At 42.5% G+C, this 26,405-nt stretch overlaps 1 protein-coding gene across 1 annotated transcript in view; it reads left to right on the top strand.

Annotated features, from left to right (window-relative positions):
- LOC141144172 (probable acyl-CoA dehydrogenase 6) overlaps nt 1-26,405 on the top strand; it is a 196,573-nt gene that overhangs the window by 106,772 nt on the left and 63,396 nt on the right. The window contains exon 5 of the mRNA XM_073629593.1: nt 5,971-6,077. Coding sequence (XP_073485694.1) covers nt 5,971-6,077 — 107 coding nt within the window. The remainder of the gene's footprint in view (nt 1-5,970; nt 6,078-26,405) is intronic.

Genomic DNA, 26,405 nt, shown 5'->3' with positions numbered 1-26,405 from the left:
GTGGGAGTCCCAGTTTACTTGCTACTCCCTTTACTTGTGGTTTCTTAATAAGGAACACTGCACAGAGGGATATCCAATGCATTTCAAAATTATGTTATGAATCTTCTTCAGGGAATAATACCACTTCTGAAAAAACAGCCCATATTAGTAAAACATCAATGCAAATTCATACCTATAAATGTGCATCTGTTGATCATAGAACGTTGAAGTAGAATAGTAAAGTATCGAACCAGGCAGAACTTCAGCAATGCAGGTTTATTAACAGCTGATAACATATAGGTTTATGTTCAAAATATTACAATATACAGGTCTAATTTATACAGTTTCTTACAATGCATGCATATTAGATATAAATATTCTTATCCTCTAACCAAATTTAAACAATTGTGAATTGTTCTCACCTTGAACCAGAATGGGTCTTTACTGCCAATTTTTGGGAACCTCTCACCTGATAGGGACCAGCCGATCTGCCGGTCATCTGGTCCCCTCACAGAGTTCTGGGTTCCAGCTCGACCAAGTTCTTGAGGGAAATTCACCTGAGACCACATTCTGGAACAAGTTAAGAAGTCTTCTCTGACTCGTACGAGGAGACAAGTTATGGACAGATACTTGCCCATTGGTTCTGACCTCTATGACCCGTGCAATAGGGCAGCATACATAGAGTTCAGCCTTATGAGCTCCTATCTGACTTGTCCGAGGGGACAAGTTAGGACAGATACTTGCCCATTGGTTCTGACCTCTATGACCCGTGCAATAGGGCAGCATACATAGAGTTCAGCCTTATGAGCTCCTATCTGACTTGTCCGTCTAACAATTGCAGAGCTTGCATTTATATACTCTTTTACAAGTCTTATCTCAACTATCTGTCTTACATATGATTGGTCGCTAAGGTCTACATCAAAGTAACCAACCATAAATCTGACACCTGTTCTACAACCAGATAAACTTAATTATTCCCAAAATTCCTATATGTTCATTAAACTGATTTATAACTGTTTTTGTCCAATTAACCACTTACCAACCGGCCCATAGCCGAATGACGGCTGCAGGGCGGTTGGATAACTCTGGGTGGACGTACTATGACGTCCTCCCAGAATTCCCCTCTCGCGCGCCCCCTGGGGCGCGCACCCGAACACATCCGTGACCGCCGGGTCCAGGGGACCCGGCACATCACGGATCCCGGTAAATGGCCGCTGATCGCGGCCGTTTACCATGTGATCGAGCCGTCAAATGACGGCGCGATCACATGTAAACAGACCGGCGTCATCTGATGACGCCGGTTCCTCTCCTCCCCTCCTGTGTACCGATCGGTACACTGTGAGCGGGGAGGGGGATGGATGGATGTCTGCAGCGCTGTGGGCTGTATGTGTAGTGCCCACAGCGCTGCACAGAGACATCCATCCATCCATGCTCAGCCATCCCTCACTACTAATGCTTTGCAATACTCTGCAATACCAGCACAATACTCTGCAATGCTGTGCAATACTCTGCAATACCCCCACAATACTCTGCAATACCCCCACAATACTCTGCAATACCCCCACAATACTCTGCAATGCTGTGCAATACTCTGCAATACCCCCACAATACTCTGCAATACCCCCACAATACTCTGCAATGCCCCCACAATACTCTGCAATGCTGTGCAATACTCTGCAATACCCCCACAATACTCTGCAATGCTGTGCAATACTCTGCAATGCCCCCACAATACTCTGCAATGCCCCCACAATACTCTGCAATGCTGTGCAATACTCTGCAATGCCCCCACAATACTCTGCAATGCTGTGCAATACTCTGCAATGCCCCCCACAATACTCTGCAATGCCCCCCGCCATACTCTGCAATGCCCCCCGCCATACTCTGCAATGCCTCCGCCATACCCCGCCATACCCCGCCATACTCCACCATACCCCGCCATACTCCGCCATACCCCGCAATACCCCGCCATACTCCGCAATACCCTGCCATACCCCACCATACTCCGCCATACTCTGCCATACTCTGCCATACCCCGCCATACCCCGCCATACTCCGCCATACCCCGCAATACCCCTCCATACTCTGCAATACCCTGCCATACTCCGCCATACCCCGCCATACTCCGCCATACCCCGCAATACCCCGCCATACTCCGCAATACCCCGCCATACTCTGCCATGCTGAGCCATGCTCAGCTGTACTCGGCCTCTGTATGTGGCCAGGCTGTGGAAGTCTCACACATGTGGTATCGCCGTACTCAGGAGGAGCAGGAGAATCTATTTTGGGGTGTCATTTTTGGTATGTACATGTTATGTGGTAGAAATATTGTATAAATGGACAACTTTGTGTTAAAAAAAAAAAAAGCGTTTTAACCACTTCCCGCCCGCCGGCCGTCATACAACGTCCTTGACTTTGTGCGAAATATATGAATGATGGTTGCAGCTACAGGCATCATTCAGATATCAGCTTTTTCAGCCGGCGATTCCCTAAACCATGAGAATGATCATAGCAGCTGTTCCACTGCTTGATCGTTCTTACGGGAGGCGAGAGGGGACGTCCCCCCTTCCCGCCGCCTTGCGGTGCTTCTACCGACTCACCGCTACGATCGAAGCCAGGATCTTTTTTTTTTTTTTTTTTTTAATTTCAGGCTTCCCAGCCTAGAGGTGAGATGTGGGGTCTTATTGACCCCATATCTCACTGTAAAGAGGACCTGTCATGTCATATTCCTATTACAAGGATGTTTATATTCCTTGTAATAGGAATAAAAGTGGTCAAAAATTTTTTTTTTTGGAAAAAAGCATCAAACTAAAATAAATAAAGTAAAATGAACAATAAAAAAAAAAAAAAAATTTTTTAAAGCACCCCTGTCCCTGTGTGCTCGCATGCAGAAGCGAACGCATACGTAAGTCCCGCCCACATATGAAAACGGTGTTCACACATGTGAGGTATCGCTGCGATCGGTAGAGCGAGAGCAATAATTTTGGCCCTAGACCTCCTCTGTAACTCAAAACATGTAACCAGTAAAAAATTTTAAAGCGTCGCCTATGGGGATTTTTGAGTAGCAAAGTTTGGCGCCATTCCACAAGCGCGTGCAATTTTGAAGGGTGACATGTTGGGTATCTATTTACTCGGCGTAACTTCATCTTTCACATTATGCAAAAACATTGGGCTAACTTTACTGTTTTGGTTTTTGTAAAGCACAAAACATTTTTTTTTCCAAAAAAAACGCGTTAAAAAAATTGCTGCGCAAATACCGTGCGAGATAAAAAGTTGCAACGACCGCCATTGTATTCTCTAGGGTCTTTGCTAAAAAAAATATATAATGTTTTGGGGTACTAAGTAATTTTCTAGCTAATAAATGATGATTTTTACATGTAGGAGAGAAATGTCAGAATTGGCCTGGGTGCTCCAGAACGCCTGAAGGTGCTCCCCTGCATGTTGGGCCTCTGTATGTGGCCACGCTGTGTAAAAGTCTCACACATGTGGTATCACCATACTCGGGAGTAATAGCAGAATGTGTTTTGGGGTGTAATTTGTGGTATGCATATGCGGTCTGTGAGAAATACCCTGCTAATATGACAATTTTGTGGGAAAAAAAAAAAGTAAAAAAAAAACCTTGATTTTGCAAAGAATTGTGGGAAAAAATGACAACTTCAAAAAACACACCATGCATCTTTCTAAATACCTTGGAATGTTTTCTTTCCAAAAAGGGGTCATTTGGGGGGTATTTGTACTTTTCTGGCATGTTAGGGTCTCAAGAAATTAGATAGGCCGTCAGTAATTCAGGTGTGATCAATTTTCAGATATGCGCACCATAGCTTTTGGACTCTATAACTTTCAAAAAGACCAAATAATATCCACCGATTTGGGTTATTTTTACCAAAGATATGTAGCGGTATAAATTTTGGCCAAAATATATGAAGAAAAATTACTAATTTGCAAAATATTATAACAGAAATGAAGAAAAATGTATTTTTTTACATATTTTTCGGTCTTTTCTCTTTTACGGCGCAAAAAATAAAGAACCCAGCAGTGATTAAATACCACCAAAAGAAAGCTCTATTTGTGTGAAAAAAAGGACAAAAATTTCATAAAGATACAGTGTTGCATGACTGAGTAATTGTCATTCAAAATGTGAGAGCACCAAAAGCTGAAAATTGGTCTGGTTAGGAAGGGGGTTTAAGTGCCCAGTTGTCAAGTGGTTAAAAACACCTGTATAGAGACAGTCTGGCACCCAGCTGTGTTATCAAACTCTCTTTATCTTGATAAGATTTAACTAGCTTCAAGGATGACAGATTTATGACATTTGGGAAAAAGAACTTTCAGTAACCCCACCAGATGTGTTATATGTCTCACTATATGTATGTATTTTAACAGTTTTAATGAGGGCACAAGCAGACCTTTGTTTGACCCTGTCAAACTTAATTAATGTTCTGTACATAACTTTCCTTTATTCCACCTAATTATTTTAACCACCTGTTTTCTTATCTGTCTGAGACAATTCTACATAACTTGAATCTATTCTAATGAACTTTCATCCAGTAGACTATCTTAATACATTTTCGAGAACACCTGTTTACAAGTACTTGTCATAAAGCAGAGGTCATTTAAAGTTCAACACTTATAAATGAAGACTTTCTAAATCTATGGAAAACACAGTATACATTATTAAAAATTAATAATTGTTGCTTTACTTATTGAATAATAATATTGATAAAACCACTACTATATAATAATATAAATAATAATAATAATTATTATTATCAATAAAATATATGCAAATCAATATATACAATATGAAATACATTGGCTAATATGAGATTCCACAACAACGTACACTTACAAAAAATATGCATGTTTGGCAGAAGCATTCCTCCAGAGAACGTGGAGGTCCTGTTAAGCCCGTTAAAGGCCTGCCCCATGTGGATGCCACGTATTCCCATCCAAAAGAAACCAACCATGGGCATAGAAATAGGGGTGCTGAGGGCTAAAATAAAGCAAAAAGAGAAAAGGATGGTAAATCCCCAGGAAGAAAATGAGTCTCAATTCCAGGGGAAGTGGGGTCAGTCTGGAATGTTATTCCCCATAAGGCTGGCCCCACATTGGATAAAGGTTGTATATGTTTACTTGAGTTGTCTCATAGATCAAAAACAGCCCAGTCAAAAAGTCCCATATTGAGATGTTGAAATTTCCCAAGGAAATTCAAAGACTGGCGATCCGGGAGAAGGAAAAGCATGGCTTCACCAGGAAGGAATGACGATGAGAGGCGCAATGGTGTCCCTGTTATAGTGCGCAGGAGGAAGTGACGCGATATGCGTCATATCGCCCAATTGTGTCACCGTCACTTCCGCTTCTGCACACTATTTCGGAGGTAACGCAGCACACGTCATCCGGACGTGGCTGCGCATCCTCCGCACCATCCAAACATCCGGTCCCACAGAAACAACATCCGGGGATTGGAACGGGCATTGAATTGGCAATTTTGAAAAACCCATTTGGAAAAGGGAGAATATCGATATCTGGTAAAGAGGAATGCATATGCCATTACAAATTATACAGTATACAGTACAATATGGACTACCAAGAGCCATAGACAATATTTAATATAAACCCAAAAGGATGAATCATCTCATCCAAAATACACAGTCCATTATCTAGGCAATCCTGAACACAGTGCAGGATAGGAGGATAGAGATACCCTTCCAGGATACAAACCATTTGTAAACAAAAACATTTAAGTTTGTAACAGAAAAAAGAAAAGAAAGAAGGAAGACCACAAAACAAAGAAGCCCCAAGAGATGTATCTTTGACTATTAATTAATCAGTTTTTCCAGAGGAAAAAACATCCAAAAAGGGTCTATAGCTTTCACATTCTTTGAGACCCGGAGTTATGGTTGCCCCAAGAGACCTGATCCAGCGTATTTCTCATATACTGACTATGTATGTATACATGCCTTGACAAAGCTGATTTACCTTCTTGTGTCACAGATTTGGCAGTGACGAGCTGAAACGCCAGTTCCTGGCACCAACCATAGCCGGAGATGTCGTGGCATGCCTGGGGGTCAGTGAAGCTGGAGCTGGGTCTGATGTGGCAAGTAAGTGATACTGAGGGTCTGAACTTGTGAATTGCGTTAGACATAGAAGGGTACTTGTTGCAGACATACACTAGAAGAAGCCATTTGGTTGGATGAGTGTAAGAGAGTCTTTAGCCATAGTTTAGTCCTTGCTTTTGCTAAATTTCTACACATTCTCAGTCACCAGTCCCTAGTTAACAGACAGGCTGCATTCTTGGTGATGTGTCTAATGAATGGATAGGCTGTATTTTTAGTTATGTCACCCGTAATTAGTGAATGGATAGACTGCTTCCTTATCAATGTCACTGGTCTCTTGTGAATGGATAGGCTGCATCCCCAATGATGTCACTGCTTCTTTCTAGTGGATGGAAAGGCCACATTCTCAGTGATATCACCAGTCTGTACTGAATGTATTGACTGTATTCTCAGTGATGTTACTGGCTTGCTGTCAATGGGTAGGCTGTATTTGCACAGATGTCACCAGTCTCTAATTGATAGACTGCTCTAGTGAATGGATAGGCTACATTCTCAGTGATGTTTCAGGTCCATACTGAATGTATTGGCTGTGTTCTTAAATATGTCACCAGTCTCTAATGCAGCTATTCTCAACCAGGGTTCTTTGAAACCCTAGGGTTCCTCCAGAGGTTGGTAGGGGTTTCTTGAGCTGTGGTTGATTGACCTCACATTACATGGTGAATGCATAGTTCCAACACCAGTTTGGCAAAGTCAGCTTCATGATACCAATTATCGTTTTAGCTATTTGTATCACGTAAGCTGCAGGTGAGATAGAATATGAGGGACAAGAAATGCTGGAATACGAGTCGGTACCAGTGTGCAAACATGTATTTGCTTTGTAAGAATAAATCACCTCTAATTTGGGGCATCCTATGTGTGTGGATTCTGCTGCACTATGAAAAATTATTAGTTTAGTTTTTTTATATTTTATATTTTTACAATGAGTGCCTTGAGATTGTGCAGACTTTTAAAAGGTGTCTTGACTGAAAAAAAAATGAGAAACACTGCTCTATTGAATGGATAGGCTGCATCCTCCGTGATGTCACCAGTCTCCTGTGATTGGATAAACTGCATTCTCAATAATGTCACTGATTTCAGGTCAATGGATAACCTGCTTTCTCTGTGTCCACCAGTCTCTACTGAATGTACTGGCTGTATTCATACTGATGTCACCGTTTTATAGTAAACGGATAGGCTGCATTCTCAGTGATGTCACCAATTTCCTGTGAACGGATAGGCTGCATTCTCAGTGATGTCGCCAATTTCCTGTAAATGGATAGGCTGCATTGTCAGTGATGTCACCAATTTCCTGTAAACGGATAGGCTGCAGTCTCGATAATGTCATCAATTTCCTGCAAATGGATAGGCTGCATTCTCAGTGATGTCACCAATTTCCTGTAAACGGATAGGCTGCATTCTCAGTGATGTCACCAATTTCCTGTAAATGGATAGGCTGCATTCTCAATAATGTCATTAATTTTCTGTAAATGGATAGGCTGCATTCTCAGTGATGTCACCAATTTCCTGTAAACGGATAGGCTGCAGTCTCAATAATGTCATCAATTTCCTGTAAATGGATAGGCTATACTCTCAATGATGCTTCTGGTCTCTAGGGGATGGATAGGCTGCATAAAAGTGATTTTACTAGTCCCCTTAAAATGGAAAAGCTGCATTCTCAGTGATGCCTCAGGTAAATGCATTAGCAGAGTTCACAGTTACTGTATATTACTCATCTATAGCTAAATTACTGACAAAAATCTCAGAAATGCAATGCTTTCTTTTATAATTTTCTTAACATTTTCAAAAGAAAAGAGAACACATTCTTCTATTGTGTTTTGCTATGAGGTAGCATGCATGTTGTGCTAGAGGACATCCAGAACACAATGCTGTCTATATCTAACTGTCATAAACCGTCACTTTAATGTGTCATTGAGTAATTTACTGCTGACATTTACAGTACATACACTGGCAATGTCAGGGGAAATTCTGCTGATCTTCTGGTTTCCCACATCTTGTTGATAATTTACATTTTTTTATATTTATAATTAAGAGTAGTGGGGCATGACCACAGAAAGGGCACTATTATATAAGTAATTATATGTCCTGCAACAATTACATTAGGCTAAGCATAATTGACAAAGGCAAGTGCTGATTACTGCAAATTTCTAAGTGTTGTACTTGCATACAGTAAACTAAATTGTGTATTAAAGCTCAAGTTCATGCTCGGCTCCCAGTCACCCCACTTCACTCCAGTGCTGTATGTTGTGCTTTTTGCACGTAAGTTTTTCATATGCCTTAAGGCCCAGGGTAGTCCTTTGCTGACTCCAAGAATTGTGCTAGCCTGCTAACCTCAGCACTACACTTTGTTTTAATACAGTATAAATGTAGTGATGAATAACCACTCCAGATTGAAGTTGAATATTACACAGTAATAATATAAAGAATCAAATAAAAGAGGAATCGCTGCAAATACAATAACGGATAGCACCCTACATACAAAGATATACATTCAAAGTGTTGCCCTACATATACAGCCTCTACAAAAAGGTATAAACAAAGTTAAGAATAAATAAATGTGGGAGTGTCATGGTCTGGGGCTGCGTGAGTCCTGCCAGCACTGGGGAGATACAGTTCATTGAGGGAACTATGAATGCCAATATGTACTGTGACATACTGAAGCAGAGCATGATCCCCTCTCTTCGGAGACTGAGCCGCAGGGCAGTATCCCAACATGGTTACGACCCCAAACACACCTCCAAGATGACCACTGCCTTGCTAAAGAAGTTGAAGGTAAAGGTGATGGACTTTCCCAGCATGTCTCCAGACCTAAACTCTATTGAGCATCTGTGGGGCATCCTCAAATGGAAGGTGGAGGAGCTTAAGGTCTCTAAAATCCACCAGCTCTGTGATTTCGTCATGGAGGAGTGGAAGAGGACTCCAGTGGCAAGTTGGCAACCTGTGAAGCTCTGGTGAACTCCATGCCCAAGAGGGATAAGGCAGGGCTGGAAAATAATGGTGGCCACACAAAATATTGACACTTTGGGCTCAATTTGCACATTTTCACTCAGGGGTGTACTCACTTTTGTTGCCAGCGGTTTAGACATTAATGGCTGTGTGTTGAGTTATTTTGAGGGGACAGCAAATGTACACTGTTATACAAGCTGTACACTCACTACTTTACATTGTAGCAAAGTGTCATTTCTTCAGTGTTGTGACATGAAAAGGTATAATAAAATACTTACAAAAATGTGAGGGGTGTACTCACTTTTGTGAGATACTGTATATATAAAAAAGTTTGTATTTATAAGATTACTCCTAAAAAGTGGGAAAGGTGGTCTTTTCAATATAAAACCAAAATCAAGAACACGGGAACATGACCTCAAACTAACTGGAGTTAGTTTGAGGTCAAAATTAACTTTTTTTGGTTGATAATTGGAATAAACTACCAATAGAGGTAGTGAGACAGTCAACACTAAACGGCTTCAAACATGCTTGGAAAAAACATAAATCTATAGTCAGACAATGAGGTTAATGAAAAAAATGAAAAAACAAAATGGGCAGACTCGATGGACTACTCAGTCTTTTTCTGCCGTCACTTTTCTATGTTTCAGTGTAATAGCCCTTTCACACCGAGCCGCCCATAGCGTCGGCGGTAAAACGCAGCTATTTTTAACGGCATTTTACCGTCGGATTAGCGGCGCATTTCGGCCGCTAGCGGGGCGCTTTTACCCCCGCTAGCGGCCGAGAAAGGGTTAAAACCGCCCACAATGTGCCGCATTAGCTGCGTTTTGCAGGCAGTATCCCAGCGCTGCCCCATTGATTTCAATGGGGAGCAGCGGTGGAGGAGCAGTAAACTCACCGCTCCAAAGAAGCTGCTGGCAGGACTTTTCCTGACGTCCTGCCAGCGCAGCGCTCCGGTGTGAAAGCCCTTGGGCTTTCACACTGGAGACAATGCTACAGCTGTTTGAGGGTGGATTGCAGGCGCTATTTTTAACGCTATAGCGCCTGCAAAACGCCCTCGGTGTGAAAGGGGTCTTAAAGTCCTCAACAAAGTGAAAACAGCAATCCTTAAATGTGATGAAAGAAGACAGCTTCTCCAAATAGTGACAAAATGTATCTGCATCCTTCACCCAAAGTGGTTACCAGATGGACATGACCCCCTAATTAAAGAGAAGTCATGTAAGGCATAGCCAAAAAATAGGTGGATATCACTGGTGCACTTCTTTTTCTACTGCAAGGCTTTCCGGTTTCGATTGGCCCACCTGGTAATTTGGACATATAGATCTTTTGTGGCCTGCAACGAATCTCCGAGCGCCGGGCCACAAAAGATATATATTCTGGCTGCCTCGGAGGGGACAGGAAGGGGTTGGGACAAGTGCCGTACATACAGGAGAATTTCCTGTTTACATGGCGGCCTCTGTAATAGGAAGTCCTGTCTCCTGCCCTGCCATTGGATGATGGACAGAAAGACTGTTCTGTCCATCATAGGAGGCGGGACTTTGTAAAAAAGAGGCCGCCAAGTTTCTCCTGTATGTAATCTGTTGGTGCTCGTCCCGCCCCCCTCCCTGTCATCTCCGAGGCTGCAGATGGGCATGGATCAGGCTGCACTGATGGCAATGGTGAGTCTGCATTTATGGCAATGGGGGTGCTGCATTCATGGCAATGGTGGGGCTGCATTCATGGCAATGGGGGTGCTGCATTCATGGCAAAGGGGGTGCTGCATTCATGGCAAAGGGGGTGCTGCATTCATGGCAAAGGGGGTGCTGCATTCATGGCAAATGGGGGTGCTGCATTCATGGCAATGGGAGGGCTGCATTCATGCCTTCATCATTTAAGATGTGTACATTAAAATGTGATCACAAAAGAATTCATAAAATTGGCGCGATGTGTATAGCTTCAGCAGACAAAGATGGGTCTTTGTCTGCTGAAGCTATGCACATTGCGCAAATTTTATGAATTCTTTTGTTTGGTCTGTTCATCCCATCGCTGAGAGCGTGTGTCCGTACCTTTCCATCTTTGGAGATCGTGACCTGGGACCTGATTGTCCATATACTGTATGCTTGTTTGACTCACCGCCGCTGGCATGTGCGTCCATGCCCTATGGTAAGAGTACCTGCCCCTCTCCCTCAGGGGTGGAAGCACAGTCCTGGGTGTTTTAAGAGTGCGAGAACATCACCATCTGTGCTTTTGGGATTTATTTGATACTCATGCGGAAGAGTTCTTCATGACATTCATCATTGATGGACTTTATATTGTGATAATATGCGTTGAGGTTGGTTTAATTATTCACAAATAATTCACTGGTATATTGTTTACACATATATTGGATTTTTTCATACTTGGTTGGTACTTAATCACTTGATCTCTAAGGTGTCATTGGATAGAGGTACCATATACTAGCACTGGATTTATTGATTAGTGTATGTCTTCATTTGACACTTTATTGCACAATTGATTGTTGTGCATGTTCACCCATTACCCAGTTCATTCCTGGAGTACATATGTAGTTGTAGCGCTGCACTTTTTTCACACTATCTGATATTTTGCTGGCACATAACCAAGCCTCGGTACAGGGCCGGTTGCTCAAAAATAAAAGGTTGAATAATAAGAAACTCAGAGGTCCCAACATAATAACTGTTGTAAAATTGAGTTCGGAAACAACAGTTATTAAATACATACAGCATGGACATTCAAAAAAGGACTCAAGAATACTCCTAGAATGTAAAGAATATTACAGCCTGAGCGGTCTGTATTACATCCTGGGGGGCCGTTTTAGGAATCCTTGTTTTACAAATAATTATTTAGGACAACATATGACACTGTTACAGGGGGGACTCAGAAAACCAAAATCTGCTGTGTCAATGGTGTTTACAGACTGCATCCATATATGTAATTTCTGATTTTGCCCATATTTCCAGATTAAAGGCCAATGGAACCCTCTAGATTTATTACTGTAATGCAGTCAGGCTACATATAAAGTAATAAATATGGGACTTTTTTGCTTCTTTTAGCTCCCCTGAACACCGCTCCATACAACAACTCAGCTCAGGGAGGGAGAGCATTGTTGATTGGGACAGCGTTTGGTAGGCTACTACAACCAGCTGCTGGCAAGCTTGTGCCAACCAACACTATACCTAAGAACTTTTTCACTCATAAGTCCACAAACCTGTTTACATAGTTACCAGCCATGATAAGGAGGACAGGGCTTAGACCTTCAAACGCGTTGGTTTTATGTATAGCGTTTGACTTTGATATGCTTTATTGCTAGATTCACCCATTTCTACCATAGCCCAAGACAAACATGGAAACCCTTGTGTGCAGAAGCACCTAACTCCATGTCCAGACAACTTACACTATCTCCACATTATAGGATGGTAGGGATCCACTGCCATCTACCATCTTAAGTATGTTACAGATATGACCAATCTTCTCTCAAAGAACAAGTTAATTTAGCATTCTTTTTTTAGAATTACGTCAGCTTGGTCCCAATATCTCCACCAGTTTCTGAGGGATTGAACATTTGCAGGTAATTTGGGTTCCCTAGTGGCCATTTATTGCCAACTTCCTGAATCTTTGATAATAGTTAGTCATCCTTAAAGCACACTCCAACATTAAATATCATTTGAAGGAGCTTTTAAAAAGACATTTGCTGTGAATAAGTTGATTTTTTTTGTTAAGTGTCACAATTCATCATTAATAAGGAGTGGGTTTGGAGTGCCAGGTAGAAACATATTTTAATTAAGCCCTGTCATTCACTGTGCCAGTCTCTGCTTGTACATTTGAAAGTAATTTACATGCAAATTGACGAGAGGATAATCCAGAGGGTTTTTGTTCAGTTGCAGAATGTAGGATTAGATGATGTACATCAAATATATATGTTGTAATAACAGCAAAGCCATACATTCTTGAATTGTCAGCCATGTAAAATTATTTGACAGCTGATTTGTTTCTGTAAGTTAATTCATATAGGAAAGTGTAAAAGAGGAGGCTAACACCTACATGGATGAGCATTTAAAGCGGAGTTTCACCCACATATTTTTTTTTTCCGGCATCCCCTCTGCTTGTATGCGATAATATAGATTAACGCATGTATATATTTTAATCCTGTTCCCAGTAAATTTTTTTTATAATTTACTTACCTTATTTTTGTCTTTCTGAGCAATTTGATCTTGATTGTGGGCATGTAAAGCCCACTAGGACTCTCTTCCAGGATAAGGTGCATGCTGGCTACCCAGCATGCACCTCCTGATCTTGCGCATTGTAAGCCGGGCGTAGCGCTGACAGTGTAATCCACCTTTGGTCGCAACATTTCCTGCTTTGAATGAACGCAATGCTATCCTTCGGCGCTGCCCACTCCTGGGAAACGATGGTACACATCTGCCAGGAGCACAGGCTCCACGGGATATGACGTAAATCGCCCCCTGCCCGGAAGTGACGGATTAAAAGTGACCCCATGGCAACAATGCACACAGAGTAAATAAAAATATAAAAAGTGGCCCAAATGTTGTTGTCCATGCAGAAAGCTGCTGATTGATGTAAACATTATATTATGAGTGGAAGTCCGCTTTAAGAGAGAATCTTACAAGTAGCTCCATGATTCAAGTGGCAACACATTTCTTTAAATTACTCCCTGAAATGCAAAAAAAAGCATTTTTTTCAGCTGCATACTAGCCCTAGAATAGGCGAGTTTGATCATATTCTCTCTGTAGAAAAAACTCATGAAAACATTTGGAATGGGATTTTATAGGTGCAAAGACATCAAAGAATCAGTCATCAGTTAAAATATTACAATTTTATTGCAATTCACATTAAAATCCCATAAAACAGTGGTATAGATAGTGAAAAATGTAGTGTACAGAATTTAATCCATCTTGATGCATCATCATGAGGCGTATATAGGCGTAAAGTTGAATATGATCCTTTACACATAGTCTTCTACATGTTTCGCCATCCTGACTTCATCAGGAAGTATGTGCAAAGGGTACTAATAAAGTGTACACAAAAATGTAATGTGAGGTTCAACAATCACTGATAACATATACAATAGTTGCACAAAAAGCAAGTACAGGTTAAAAACTTCTTCAAACCCACGAGGAAAGTATCAACCCCAAAGAGTAAGGATATATGCCTCGTGACGAAACATCTAGATGGATTAAGAGGTCTGCTCCTATAAAATCCCATTCCAATTTTTTCCACTAGTTTTTTTTCTAATATCTAAGGGATGAAGCTGCTTTGCATTTATCCCTTCCTTGCCCACAATGCACACATTTTTTCTCTCTGTAGAAGGATGCTTCTGGATATATACATGTGCTACCATAGCACCACAAGTTCTAAAGCAGGACCTTAAAGAGCTGCTGACTTTTAATATATGGACACTTACCTGTCCAGGGAGCCCGCAATGTCGGCACCCCATCCAATCTTCGGATCGGCTGTCGGGTGCAGCCGCCGCTATTCCTGGTAAGGGACCTGGCAGTAAAGCCTTTCGGCTTCACAGCCGGTTCCTTACTGCATTTGTGCGAAGCGCACTGTGCTTTCCAATTGGCCTAGCAGCAGAGGAAGGAGGAGGGGGGCCAAACTTCTGAGCCGTCTTCGGAAGTGGGGAACAATACCTGTCAAAAACAGGTACCCGTTCCCCCCCTCCCCCCGAAAGGTGCCAAACCCCAAACATCAAGGTATCCAAAACATATACTGAAAAAAACTAATCCCGAACAAAAAAGCTACATAGGCTTTTGAAGGTGCCACACCATGATTATAACAAAAATCACATTTATTTATGAAAATCTTAAAAATATTGTTAAAATGATGAAACTTGACACAAAAAAAAAACAAATTACATGAGCTGCAGTTACATATTTTGCCAGTAATTAGAAATAATAGCAACCCTAGGTGTCCGTAGGGGAATCATTCATAAAAACTTCTCCAACCAGTTTTGCGAGACAAAGCCCGGTTCCTGAGGGTGAACTGGCATAAATATCTAAGATTGCAAACAAACAAAACAAACTGAGCAACAAGCAGGCTCATATAGAACAATATTGAATGACAACCTCCGATTACATATATTCATAAACATCAAATACTACCTTCAATAGATGCTCAAACCATGTGCAGCTTGTACACAATATGCAGGACTGTGACCACTGAGAACAAGGACGACCCAATTTTTGCTAGAAATTGTAACCTCAAAAGATGTTGCTAAAGAAAAGATACACACTCCCTAAAGAAGGAACAGAAAAAAAATACGCAATACAAAAACCTTACTCAAAAGCAGAAAGAAAGAGAAGAAAAGAGGGTGTCATGAATCTGCAGTAATATTCATGTCTGTCTCCCTGTTGAGTTCAGCTTGGAGATCGATTGCTGTTCACCTGTGTGCTTAATCATCCCTCAAGCATGGCTCCACCCCAGACTCGAACAGGAAACATTATATTAACCTGTGCACTGCAAGCCTTGCCGATCAACATTTGTGTTGATCGGCAATTTGTTTGTGTCCTGTGTCATTCGTGCTGTGTGCTCTTTGTTCCGTGTATGGACTTGGCTTTCTCCTGATCATCCCTGCCTGCCTGTTATCCCAACCTTTTGCTTGTCTTGACCATCCCTGTCTGCTTGTCGCCCTGACCTTGGCATGCCTACCAACCATTCCTCATTGCCCTGTGCTGCTGTTTCCTCTCCATCCTCCAGAGCCAGCTGTGAGCGTGAGCTGGGGGACCCTAGGGGCCGCGACCTGGAGTGAGCTGCAGAGTAGTCCATCCTCACCATCAGAAGCTCTGGTGAAAACCTGCTGGCGCTTAGACCCCGCTCCCTGGGGAATCTTACACCCTAACTCCCTGTCCAGGACCATGGCTGCGACCCTGTGTGGCTGCGACCCTCAACCCTCAGCAGTCAGCCGTTGGGTCCACAACCTCCACGGGTATTCCTAGTCCCTTGGACCGCAAGGGACCTGACAGAGGGGCTGGTTCCCAATATACTGATTTTATTTTTTATTTTTTTTATAATCATGGTCTGGTACCTTTAAAATCCTATGTAGTTTTTCTTGTTAGGGATTTGTTTTTTCAGTGTCTGTTTAATAGAGGATGTGGTACCAGCAATTCCTCATGAGCAAAGAGACTGCCGTCATGCGATCTCCCTCTTTATTTTTTAATCCTTTACGCCTATCCAAAACATTTGGTGAAACCAATAGAAGGATTTTGCCCCTTTAGGAGGATTTCCAATTGTGGATAAGACTGGGTTAATCTCACCAGTTTAAATGAATGTTCAGCACATGAAGAATGCATATCCTGATGAAGCATGTGGTGTCGAGATGAAACGTGTTGATGTAGTTTCCTGGTGGGAGTCCAGCTGTTTAGGACCTAGGTGCTGCGGTCGATATCTTGTGTACGCACCTAATATCCGAATTAAGGTAAAGGAGATGGACAATCTCTTGAAAGGGGATACATCTATTTGAAATAGTATGAAACCCTCTGTGTTTTTTAGTTTAACGCACAATTAAATGAATATTCCCCATGAAACTATTTGTTCAAATTCTTACCCCAGCACGATTTACAACTTTCAGTGCTGCTAGCTCCTGCTCTCTGTGCTGCTTTCCTGAACTTCCAGTCTTCACAGGAAATAGTTAAATTGATTGTAAATGGTAAAAGGTTTTTCACCTTAATGCATTCACTGCTTTAAAGAATAAGTTCACCTTTTGGAACATGTCACATGTTCCAGCAGCTGCGGGGCTCAGCCTGCCTGGCCACGTCATTCATTGATAGTCCTCTGTGAATGGGAAACTACAGTACAGCCTTTGCGGCTCTCAGCTTGTAGTTTCAATCAACTACCATGGCACTGTTGATCGCTCTGGTAGTTCATTCATTCTATCTGTCAGTGTGTATCTGTCTGCCCGTATGAGGTACGAACAGACAGATACACTGAGAAGTCTGCAGGAGTCATGCATGGCACCTGCAATCTGCTGATCACGGGTCCAATGCTTTCCAGGCTCCAAGTTAAAAAAACAAATGCACATTTTTTACCTGCAAAAACATGTGCATTTTTTTTTCTTTAAGGTGAACGTATCCTTTTGCGGTAAAAAGCCTTTTCATGTCACAAATAGAGCTTACTTTTGGTGGTATTTGATCACCTCTGCGGTTTTTATTTTTTGCACTATAAACAAAAAAAGAACGACAATTTTCAAGAAAAAAAACAATATATTTTACTTTGTGCTATAAAACATAAAAAAAATGTGAGATATAATTTCTTCATTAACTTAGGCCAATATGTATTCTGCTACATATTTTTGGTAAAAAAAATCCCAATAAGCGTATATTGATTGGTTTACGCAAAAGTTATAGCGTCTACAAGCTTTGGTTTAATTTTTTTTCACTAGTAATGGCGGTAATCAGCGACTTATAGTGGGACTACAATATTGCAGCGGACAAATTGGACATTAAAACTGAGGAATATCCCTTTAGGCTCTGGGCATAGAGGCTCTTAGAAGTCCTTAACAAGTGCTTTGTGTTTAGTACATGCGTAAATAAGTGCTAACCAGGCTTAAAATTGGGAGCAGTGACCCCTATCCTGCACATGTACAAAATGAAAAAAGGGGACTTTTTTGACACTTTTTTGGGAACCAGTGACACTAATACAGTGATCAGTGCTAAAAAATAAGCACTGTCACTGTACTAATGACATTGGCAGGGAAGGGGTTAACATCGGGGGTAAAAAGGGTAAATTTTATGCCTTTGTGCTTACTCACTGTGGAGGAGGTGCTTTGATTAGGGGAAGGTAAAGATTGATGTTCCTGCTTAGCAGAAACACTGGATCAACACCTTCCTGTCTGACAGAACAACAACCTGCCTTGTTCACATAACATGCGGTTTTTATTTTTTGCGCTATAAACAAAAAAAAAAAAAAACAATATTTCTTACTTTCTGCTATAAAACATGCCCAATAAAAAAATGGGAAAAAAATCTAATTTCTTCATCAGTTTAAGCCAATATGTATTCTGCTACATATTTTTGGTAACAAAAATCCCAATAAGCGTATATTGATTGATTAGCGCAAAAGTTATAGTGTCTACAGAAACTATGGGATAGATTTATGGAATTTTTTTTTCACTAGTAATGGCTGTGATCAGCGACTTATAGCGGGACTGCGACATTGTGGCGGACATATCAGACAATAAGTGACACTTTTTGGGGACCAGTGACACCAATACAGTGATTAGGGTTGCCACCTGTCTGGGATTCACCCGAACAGTCTGGGTTTTGAATCATGTCCTAAAGACACTGGCAGGGAGGGGGTTAACATCAGGGGCAATCAAAGGGTTAAATGTATGCCTAAGTTGTGCTTACTCACTGTGTAGGAGGTGCTTTGACTAGGGGAGGGCAAAGATCCGAGTTCCTGTTTAGCAGAAACACAGGATCAATACCTTCCCCTCTGACAGTATGACAATCTGCCTTGTTTATATAGACAGATTGCTGTTCTGTCTCTGTACTGTGTAATCATCAGGCGCTGGCAGACATTGAGTCCACGGTACCTGGTAATGGGCTCCCGCTGTGTATAATCACAGCGGTAGTGGGTCGCCGGCGGCGCGTGCCCGCCCCCAGACCCGAAAATTGTCAGTGATCTGGCACAGAGCAGCCGCCCTGCCACAGTAAATGTACAGTGGATGGTCCGCAAGCAGTTAAAGGAGTTGTAAACTCAGAAGGTTTTTTATCCTAATGCATTCTATGTATTAAGATAAAAAGCCTTCTGTGTGCAGCAGCCCCCCCTAATACTTACCTGAGCCCCCTCTCTATCCATCGATGTCCACGATTGTCTCAGCCATCTGGGATTCTCCCTCCTGATTGGCTGAGACACAGCAGCCGCACCATTGGCTCCCACTGCTGTCAAGTCAAAGTCAGCTAGCTAATCAGGAGAGAGGGGGGGTTGGGCCGGGTCAGGGCGCCTTGTCTGAATTATCACAGGGAGCTGTGACTCGACTCAGGTGCCCCCATAGAAAGCTGCTGGCTGTGGGGGCACTCAACAGGAAGGAGGGGCCAGGAGCATCGAAGAGGGACCCGAGAAGAGAAGGATCGGGGCTGCTCTGTGCAAAACCAACTGCACAGAGCAGGTAAGAATAACAGTAAATAAATAAATGTAGCGCTATGTGTAAAAATATATATAAATATAAAGTGCAAATCTCTAAAATAAATAAATCCTACATATAAATGAATAGTCCATAAAATGAAAAAATGAAGAAATAAAACATGAAAAACTCTTCTTGTGATCAGTGTATTCACACAATTCCACCACAGTGATTGTTTGTCCTCAAAAGGAGTGCACACCACCACCAGTAAAAATGCGCGCTCACCTCCCAGAGGACTCAAAACTCATATGCGGATCTCCCCACAAGCTCTTTGCTCTCCCAGTCAATGGTGGGTAATCCAGATGGCTCTTTTCTTAATGGTAACTCAGCTCATTAATATCCAAAGAAACAAATCACCTCCCAGCTTGGCTCAAGATTCCATGAGTTCAGGACATGTAAATAATAAGTATAGAGACCATAGTGTTCTCCGTATACAAATTTATTCAAAGCCCCCAAACAGACAAGTTACACTTACAAGATAAAAACTTTTAAAATCACATATAAAGCTCCAGAGTAGCACCGCCGTGTCCACATACACAGTGCCTGGCTGGACGTTACTATCAGCACTTCCCTTCTAGGCGCATATCGGCCAATCACAGGCCTTCCTCAGTAGATGAGGAAGGCCTGTGATTGGCCGATATGCATCTAGAAGGGAAAACTCCATAGTGGACCAGGTGTTATTGGAGGTAGGTTGCCACCGGTAGTACATCTGGACAAGGATAGAGGCACAGTATTTTGCGCATGATGTCATAAAATATAATGTGACAACACCAAATTAGGTTGATGAATGAAAACAACCTCCCCTTAAGTAAAAGATAAACAAAAATGGATTATAAAAATTATATATAAAAAAGTCCATGTACAAAAATTATATATAAAAGTCCATATACAAGAAGCCCCAAAAAAGTGCAGTAATGTGCAAAAAAAATTTAATTGAATGAAATCCCAGATGTGTGGGTCCACCACCATAGATGAAGTGCCTGGCCGCTTACCGGAACCCCATGACCCCCCGTTACAGAGGGTCTAACTGGGCATTGTAGTCTTGTTGCTTCGGGCAACCCAGGAATCAGGGTGGAACCGAAATGAAACCTCAGAAGCTGTGGTGCGAATGGATCCACAGGGAAAGATAAAGCCCAGCCCTCGATGGAATGTTAACATCATGTGGGAAAAACAGAAGAAGGCTCCCATAGTGTAAAATCCAATGGTATTTATTTGAAAAATGTAATAAACACTCACATATAGAAAAACAATTCGTCCTCTGATGACACCGGCCGGATGATCACAGGCCGCCCGTCCTGCTGGAGTGACAACGACAGAGGGAGGTGATGCGATGACACCGCTCAGCCCTACGCTGCGTTTCGCAAAAATTTTGCGCACCCTGCGTCACCGCTCCCGTCACGTGATGCGACGTCAGATCAGGGCGGAAGAAAAACCGAGCGAGAGATGAAATAAAACAAAAAGAGCCAATGGGCCTGCGCGCCCGGAGTCCCAAATCGCGTCACATGACGCTACATCAGACACAGGGCTGGATAGCTTCCCGGCGCATGGGCAACAGAAGTGGACCTAGGAGGGGGATGGACGAAAAAAGAGGAAAACAAAACCTCCCCACACAAACCTCAAGTCCGCGCCTCACTGAAATGAGAAACTATACAACCCAAACAAGGGAACATAGGTCCACCACACCGGCATGTGTCCGCACCGAGGCGGACAGTCAACATCCTAACTGCACCATGTTGTGGAGGATCTCGGTGGTGGCACACTTAGAGAGAAATTAAGAAATTAGGCCTCTGGGGACATGAGAACAAGAGAGCCTCTAGTGGCCAGCATAAATATTGCATACAAAAAGTATTATAGCTGTAAAATAGATAAATGCATGTATGAAATAAAAACATTTTTTTAGGAAAAATGGATTTATAAAAATAAGATTATGAATTGGATGGGAGTATAAATCCGTGGACCAATATGTGCTAAAAATGAATAAAAAATGAATAAGAAAAGCTCCAACTGGGCCAACCACAAAAACTGTGTAGAAGTCTGCGCCCACAGACTATAAAATTAAAATTAGTTGTGTTGGTGCATACTATCAACACACTATGTTTAAAAAAAATTATAATAAAATTACGTCCGGTGTCCCGGTTGTATGAACCCCGAGCGATGACTTTAACACTGAATGCATGTGTACAGTATAATGATATTACATGATCAAAAGTATGCATAACATTGCACATTGAAGTGCAGGGAGGGGGGGGGGGGAAGGGGGGCAAAAAGAACCCGCAGAAGTAAAGCATTATTGATGAAGGCATTAACGTCTGTATCGACGTTCATGCCGAATGGCACATAACTTTTGACTTTGTATATCCAGGACATCTCTAACTTAGAGATCGCCCTGATGAGTGAACTGCCTCGCCAGTGGGGTTTATACTTGTCAATCCCTACAAAAAGTGTTTTAGAGGGGTCTCTACTGTGGACCTGATCATAATGCCTGGAGACAGGGTGTTTATCATAACCTCTTCTTATATTCCCTATGTGTTCATTTAGGCGAACACGTAGGGCCCTTTTGGTCCTCCCTATATACTGGAGCCCACAGGGACATTGTAGGAGATAGACCACCCCTTCGGAACCACATGTAATAAATGGTTCAATGTCATGTGAGCACCCTGTGCTGGTAGATGTGAATGTCGTAGTGCGTCTAGATCTATTGATGTTAAGAGAGCACACTTGACATTTCCCACACTTATAAAAACCCGTCAGATTTTGAAGAAAAGATCTGGATCCTTGATCCTTACCCCGAAAGGAATCAGGGCACTCAATACTCTATGAATTCCCAACGGGATTATACTCATTCTGGCCCTTCCCATCCCTATGGTCCACCAGGAGGGAACAATAACCAACACTGGGGTTTTCCCAGGGACGCCCGACCATCCAAACGTCCCGGGGAACGAAAAGAGGAACCAGAGGGGGGAGGCGAGTCCAGACACTCAAAAAGAAGAAGAACCTAGGTTCAGGCATTTTCAATCTGTCCAAACAAATACTCACCGATGCTGAGAAGCAACTTCTAGATAAAGGTTTGAAGTTTGCCCCACCTAGGAATTTAAGTAAATTTCAAACCTACATGGATGTGCACAAATTTACACGTAGATTAAACATCAAGCGGTACATGCTGTCTAACCCCATCAATAGGGCAGATAGCATGGTCAGCCAATTCCAACACACGAATTTATCAAATGCTTCCCTTTTCAATCCCCGGGTTCCCTTGCTCCAGCCATCCGTGTCTTTAGGGATGTAGTCCTACAGGACCTTGAGCAGATCAAGGTTAGGAAAGTAAAATTGCATAGGGATCTCCAGGTTGGATTGGAATCCCTTTGCAATAATAAATCCCTGGTCATTAGGCCAGCAGACAAGGGCGGGGGGATTGTGGTGTTGGATCGCCACGATTATTATAAAGAAATGCATCGTATCGTGGATGATACTGATACATATACAGTGCTGAACAGAGACCCTTTGAATAAATACAAAAAGGAACTGGAATCTATTGTCGATAGGGGACTTCGGAGAGGTATTTTGAATGACAAAGAAAGACGATTTCTGGTTCCGATTGCCCCCCGAACCCCAGTCATTTACTACCTCCCGAAGATCCATAAAGATTTGGTTTGCCCCCCCGGGACGTCCCATAGTCAGTGGGATTGATTCTATCACGTCCCGGGTGGGCAAATACATTGATTATTTTTTACAACCGTTGGTAGGACGGATACCATCATACATTAAGGATACCAAACAGGTGATTAATACACTCTCTAATATCACCCCCAAGGAGGGCCTGTGGATGGTAACTGCGGATGTTTCATCCCTTTATACCATCATCCCCCACCAATTGGGTCTACAGGCTGTTGAAGTGTTCCTAAATCGGGACTCTGGTTTACCATCTACACAAACCCAATTCATCATGGAACTTTTGCAATATGCCGCCAGCCACAGCTACTTCTGGTTTGAGCACCAGTTTTATCGGCAGGACCGTGGAGTAGCTATGGGGGCCAAGTATGCCCCTAGCTTGGCCAATATCTTCATGGCCAAGTGGGAGGAGGACGTCGTCGACGCCCCCAGGAGACCTGAGGTGCTCCTGTGGGCTAGATATATTGATGACGTCCTCCTCCTATGGGATGGATGTGAGGCTGATCTTCACGATTTCATGAACATCCTTAACACCAACAACAGGGGTATTAGATTTAATTTTGAGGCCAGCCAGGATACCATTCACTTCCTGGACTTGAAGATCCAAATTGTGGATGGACAGTTTGTAACATCTACTTTTTTCAAGACAACTGACAGAAATGCCTACATTCCTGTGGACAGTTGTCACCACGAACCTTGGATCAAAGCCATCCCCCTGGGGCAATTTTTGCGCCTCAAACGCAATTGCTCAGATATAGCTACCTTCGATTACCAAGCATCCATTCTGACAAAAAGATTCTTGGAAAAGGGATACGATCGGCTCTCCCTCTCTCAGGCTGCGAAATCAGCTAGGGATAGGGATAGAGCTGACCTTTTGTCTGATGCATCTAGACCCAGGATGGAGGTTTCAGACACCGTACCATTTGTCACCACTTTTTCGGTGCAACATCGTGCGATTAAACAATTAATACGCAAGCACTGGCATGTTCTTGGCAGCGACACAGCTCTCAAGACCATTCTACCACCTAACCCCAGAGTGATATTTAGGGGAGCCACTTCCTTGGGAAGTAGAATAGCACCTACAGTCCAAGATCCCCCACAAGGATCCAGATCTTTTCTTCAAAATCTGACGGGTTTTTATAAGTGTGGGAAATGTCAAGTGTGCTCTCTTAACATCAATAGATCTAGACGCACTACGACATTCACATCTACCAGCACAGGGTGCTCACATGACATTGAACCATTTATTACGTGTGGTTCCAAAGGGGTGGTCTATCTCCTACAATGTCCCTGTGGGCTCCAGTATATAGAGAGGACCAAAAGGGCCCTACGTGTTCGCCTAAATGAACACATAGGGAATATAAGAAGAGGTTATGATAAACACCCTGTCTCCAGGCATTATGATCAGGTCCACAGTAGAGACCCCTCTAAAACACTTTTTGTAGGGATTGACAAGTATAAACCCCACTGGCGAGGCAGTTCACATCAGGGAGATCTCTAAGTTAGAGATGTCCTGGATATACAAAGTCAAAACTTATGTGCCATTCGGCATGAACGTCGATACAGACGTTAATGCCTTCATCAATAATGCTTAACTTCTGCGGGTTCTTTTTGCCCCCCTCCCCCCCCCCCCCCCCTGCACTTCAATGTGCAATGTTATGCATACTTTTGATCATGTAATATCATTATGCTGTACACATGCATTCAGTGTTAAAGTCATCGCTCTGGGTTCATACAACCGGGACACCGGACGTAATTTTATTATAATTTTTTTTAAACATAGTGTGTTGATAGTATGCACCAACACAACTATTTTTAATTTTATAGTCTGTGGGCGCAGACTTCTACACAGTTTTTGTGGTTGGCCCAGTTGGAGCTTTTCTTATTCATTTTTTATTCATTTTTAGCACATATTGGTCCACGGATTTATACTCCCATCCAATTCATAATCTTATTTTTATAAATCCATTTTTCCTAAAAAAATGTTTTTATTTCATACATGCATTTATCTATTTTACAGATATAATACTTTTTGTATGCAATATTTATGCTGGCCACTAGAGGCTTTCTTGTTCTCATGTCCCCAGAGGCCTAATTTTTTAATTTCTCTCTAAGTGTGCCACCACCGAGATCCTCCACAACATGGTGCAGTTAGGATGTTGACTGTCCGCCTCGGTGCGGACACATGCCGGTGTGATGGACCTATGTTCCCTTGTTTGGATTGTATAGTTTCTCATTTCAGTGAGGCGCGGACTTGAGGTTTGTGTGGGGAGGTTTTGTTTTCCTCTTTTTTCGTCCATCCCCCTCCTAGGTCCACTTCTGTTGCCCATGCGCCGGGAAGCTATCCAGCCCTGTGTCTGATGTAGCGTCATGTGACGCGATTTGGGACTCTGGGCGCGCAAGCGCATTGGCTCTTTTTGTTTTATTTCATCTCTCGCTCGGTTTTTCTTCCGCCCTGATCTGACGTCGCATCACGTGACGGGAGCGGTGACGCAGGGTGCGTAAGCGCCCCTGTGTCTAATCATCTGCACTCCAGGCGAATGCGGACGTCCGGTCCGGTCCGTACCCAGAGCGAGGCTCTTATTTTTAGCATTGTTATTTAAGGGGGGTGACGCGATGCACCGCCCGTGCCCCTGGAAGATGCAAATTTTTGCGAAACGCAGCATAGGGCTGAGCGGTGTCATCGCATCACCTCCCTCTGTCGTTGTCACTCCAGCAGGTCGGGTGGCCTGTGATCATCCGGCCGGTGTCACAGACTGTCTTTTCATCAGAGGACGAATTGTTTTTCTATATGTGAGTGTTTATTACATTTTTTCAAATAAATACCATTGGATTTTACACTATGGGAGCCTTCTTCTGTTTTTCCCACATGATGTTAACATTCCATTGAGGGCTGGGCTTTATCTTTCCCTGTGGATCCATTCGCACCACAGCTTCTGAGGTTTCATTTCGGTTCCATCCTGATTCCTGGGTTGCCCGAAGCAACAAGACTACAATGCCCAGTTAGACCCTCTGTAATGGGGGGTCATGGGGTTCTGGTAAGCGGCCAGGCACTTCATCTATGGTGGTGGACCCACACATCTGGGATTTCATTCAATTAAATTTTTTTTGCACATTACTGCACTTTTTTGGGGCTTCTTGTATATGGACTTTTATATATAATTTTTGTACATGGACTTTTTTATATATAATTTTTATAATCCATTTTTGTTTATCTTTTACTTAAGGGGAGGTTGTTTTCATTCATCAACCTAATTTGGTGTTGTCACATTATATTATATGTTCACATAATTTTTACCTTTGCACCTTTGCAACCATACATGTGTTAGTTTTTTTTGTTTTAGCGCGAGTCAACTTCTTTTCCCATTCAAATTTGTGTGTTTGTGTCACATATAGGACTCTGCAGCATAGAAGGTCAATATCATTTACTAATTTTCGTTGCGCGGTTTTTCTTCTTTTTTCTCTTGCATGATGTCATAAGCCTAGGCTTTTTACTGGCAGAAAAAAAAAAGACTATTTACTATCCAAAGTTAAAATAACAAGGGCAGAAGATTTAATAGATGTAA

The sequence above is a fragment of the Aquarana catesbeiana genome, linkage group LG05 (genome assembly GCF_042186555.1).
Source record: "Aquarana catesbeiana isolate 2022-GZ linkage group LG05, ASM4218655v1, whole genome shotgun sequence".
Classification (NCBI taxonomy): Eukaryota; Metazoa; Chordata; class Amphibia; order Anura; family Ranidae; genus Aquarana; species Aquarana catesbeiana.
This window is presented reverse-complemented; position numbering and strand designations above follow the sequence as displayed.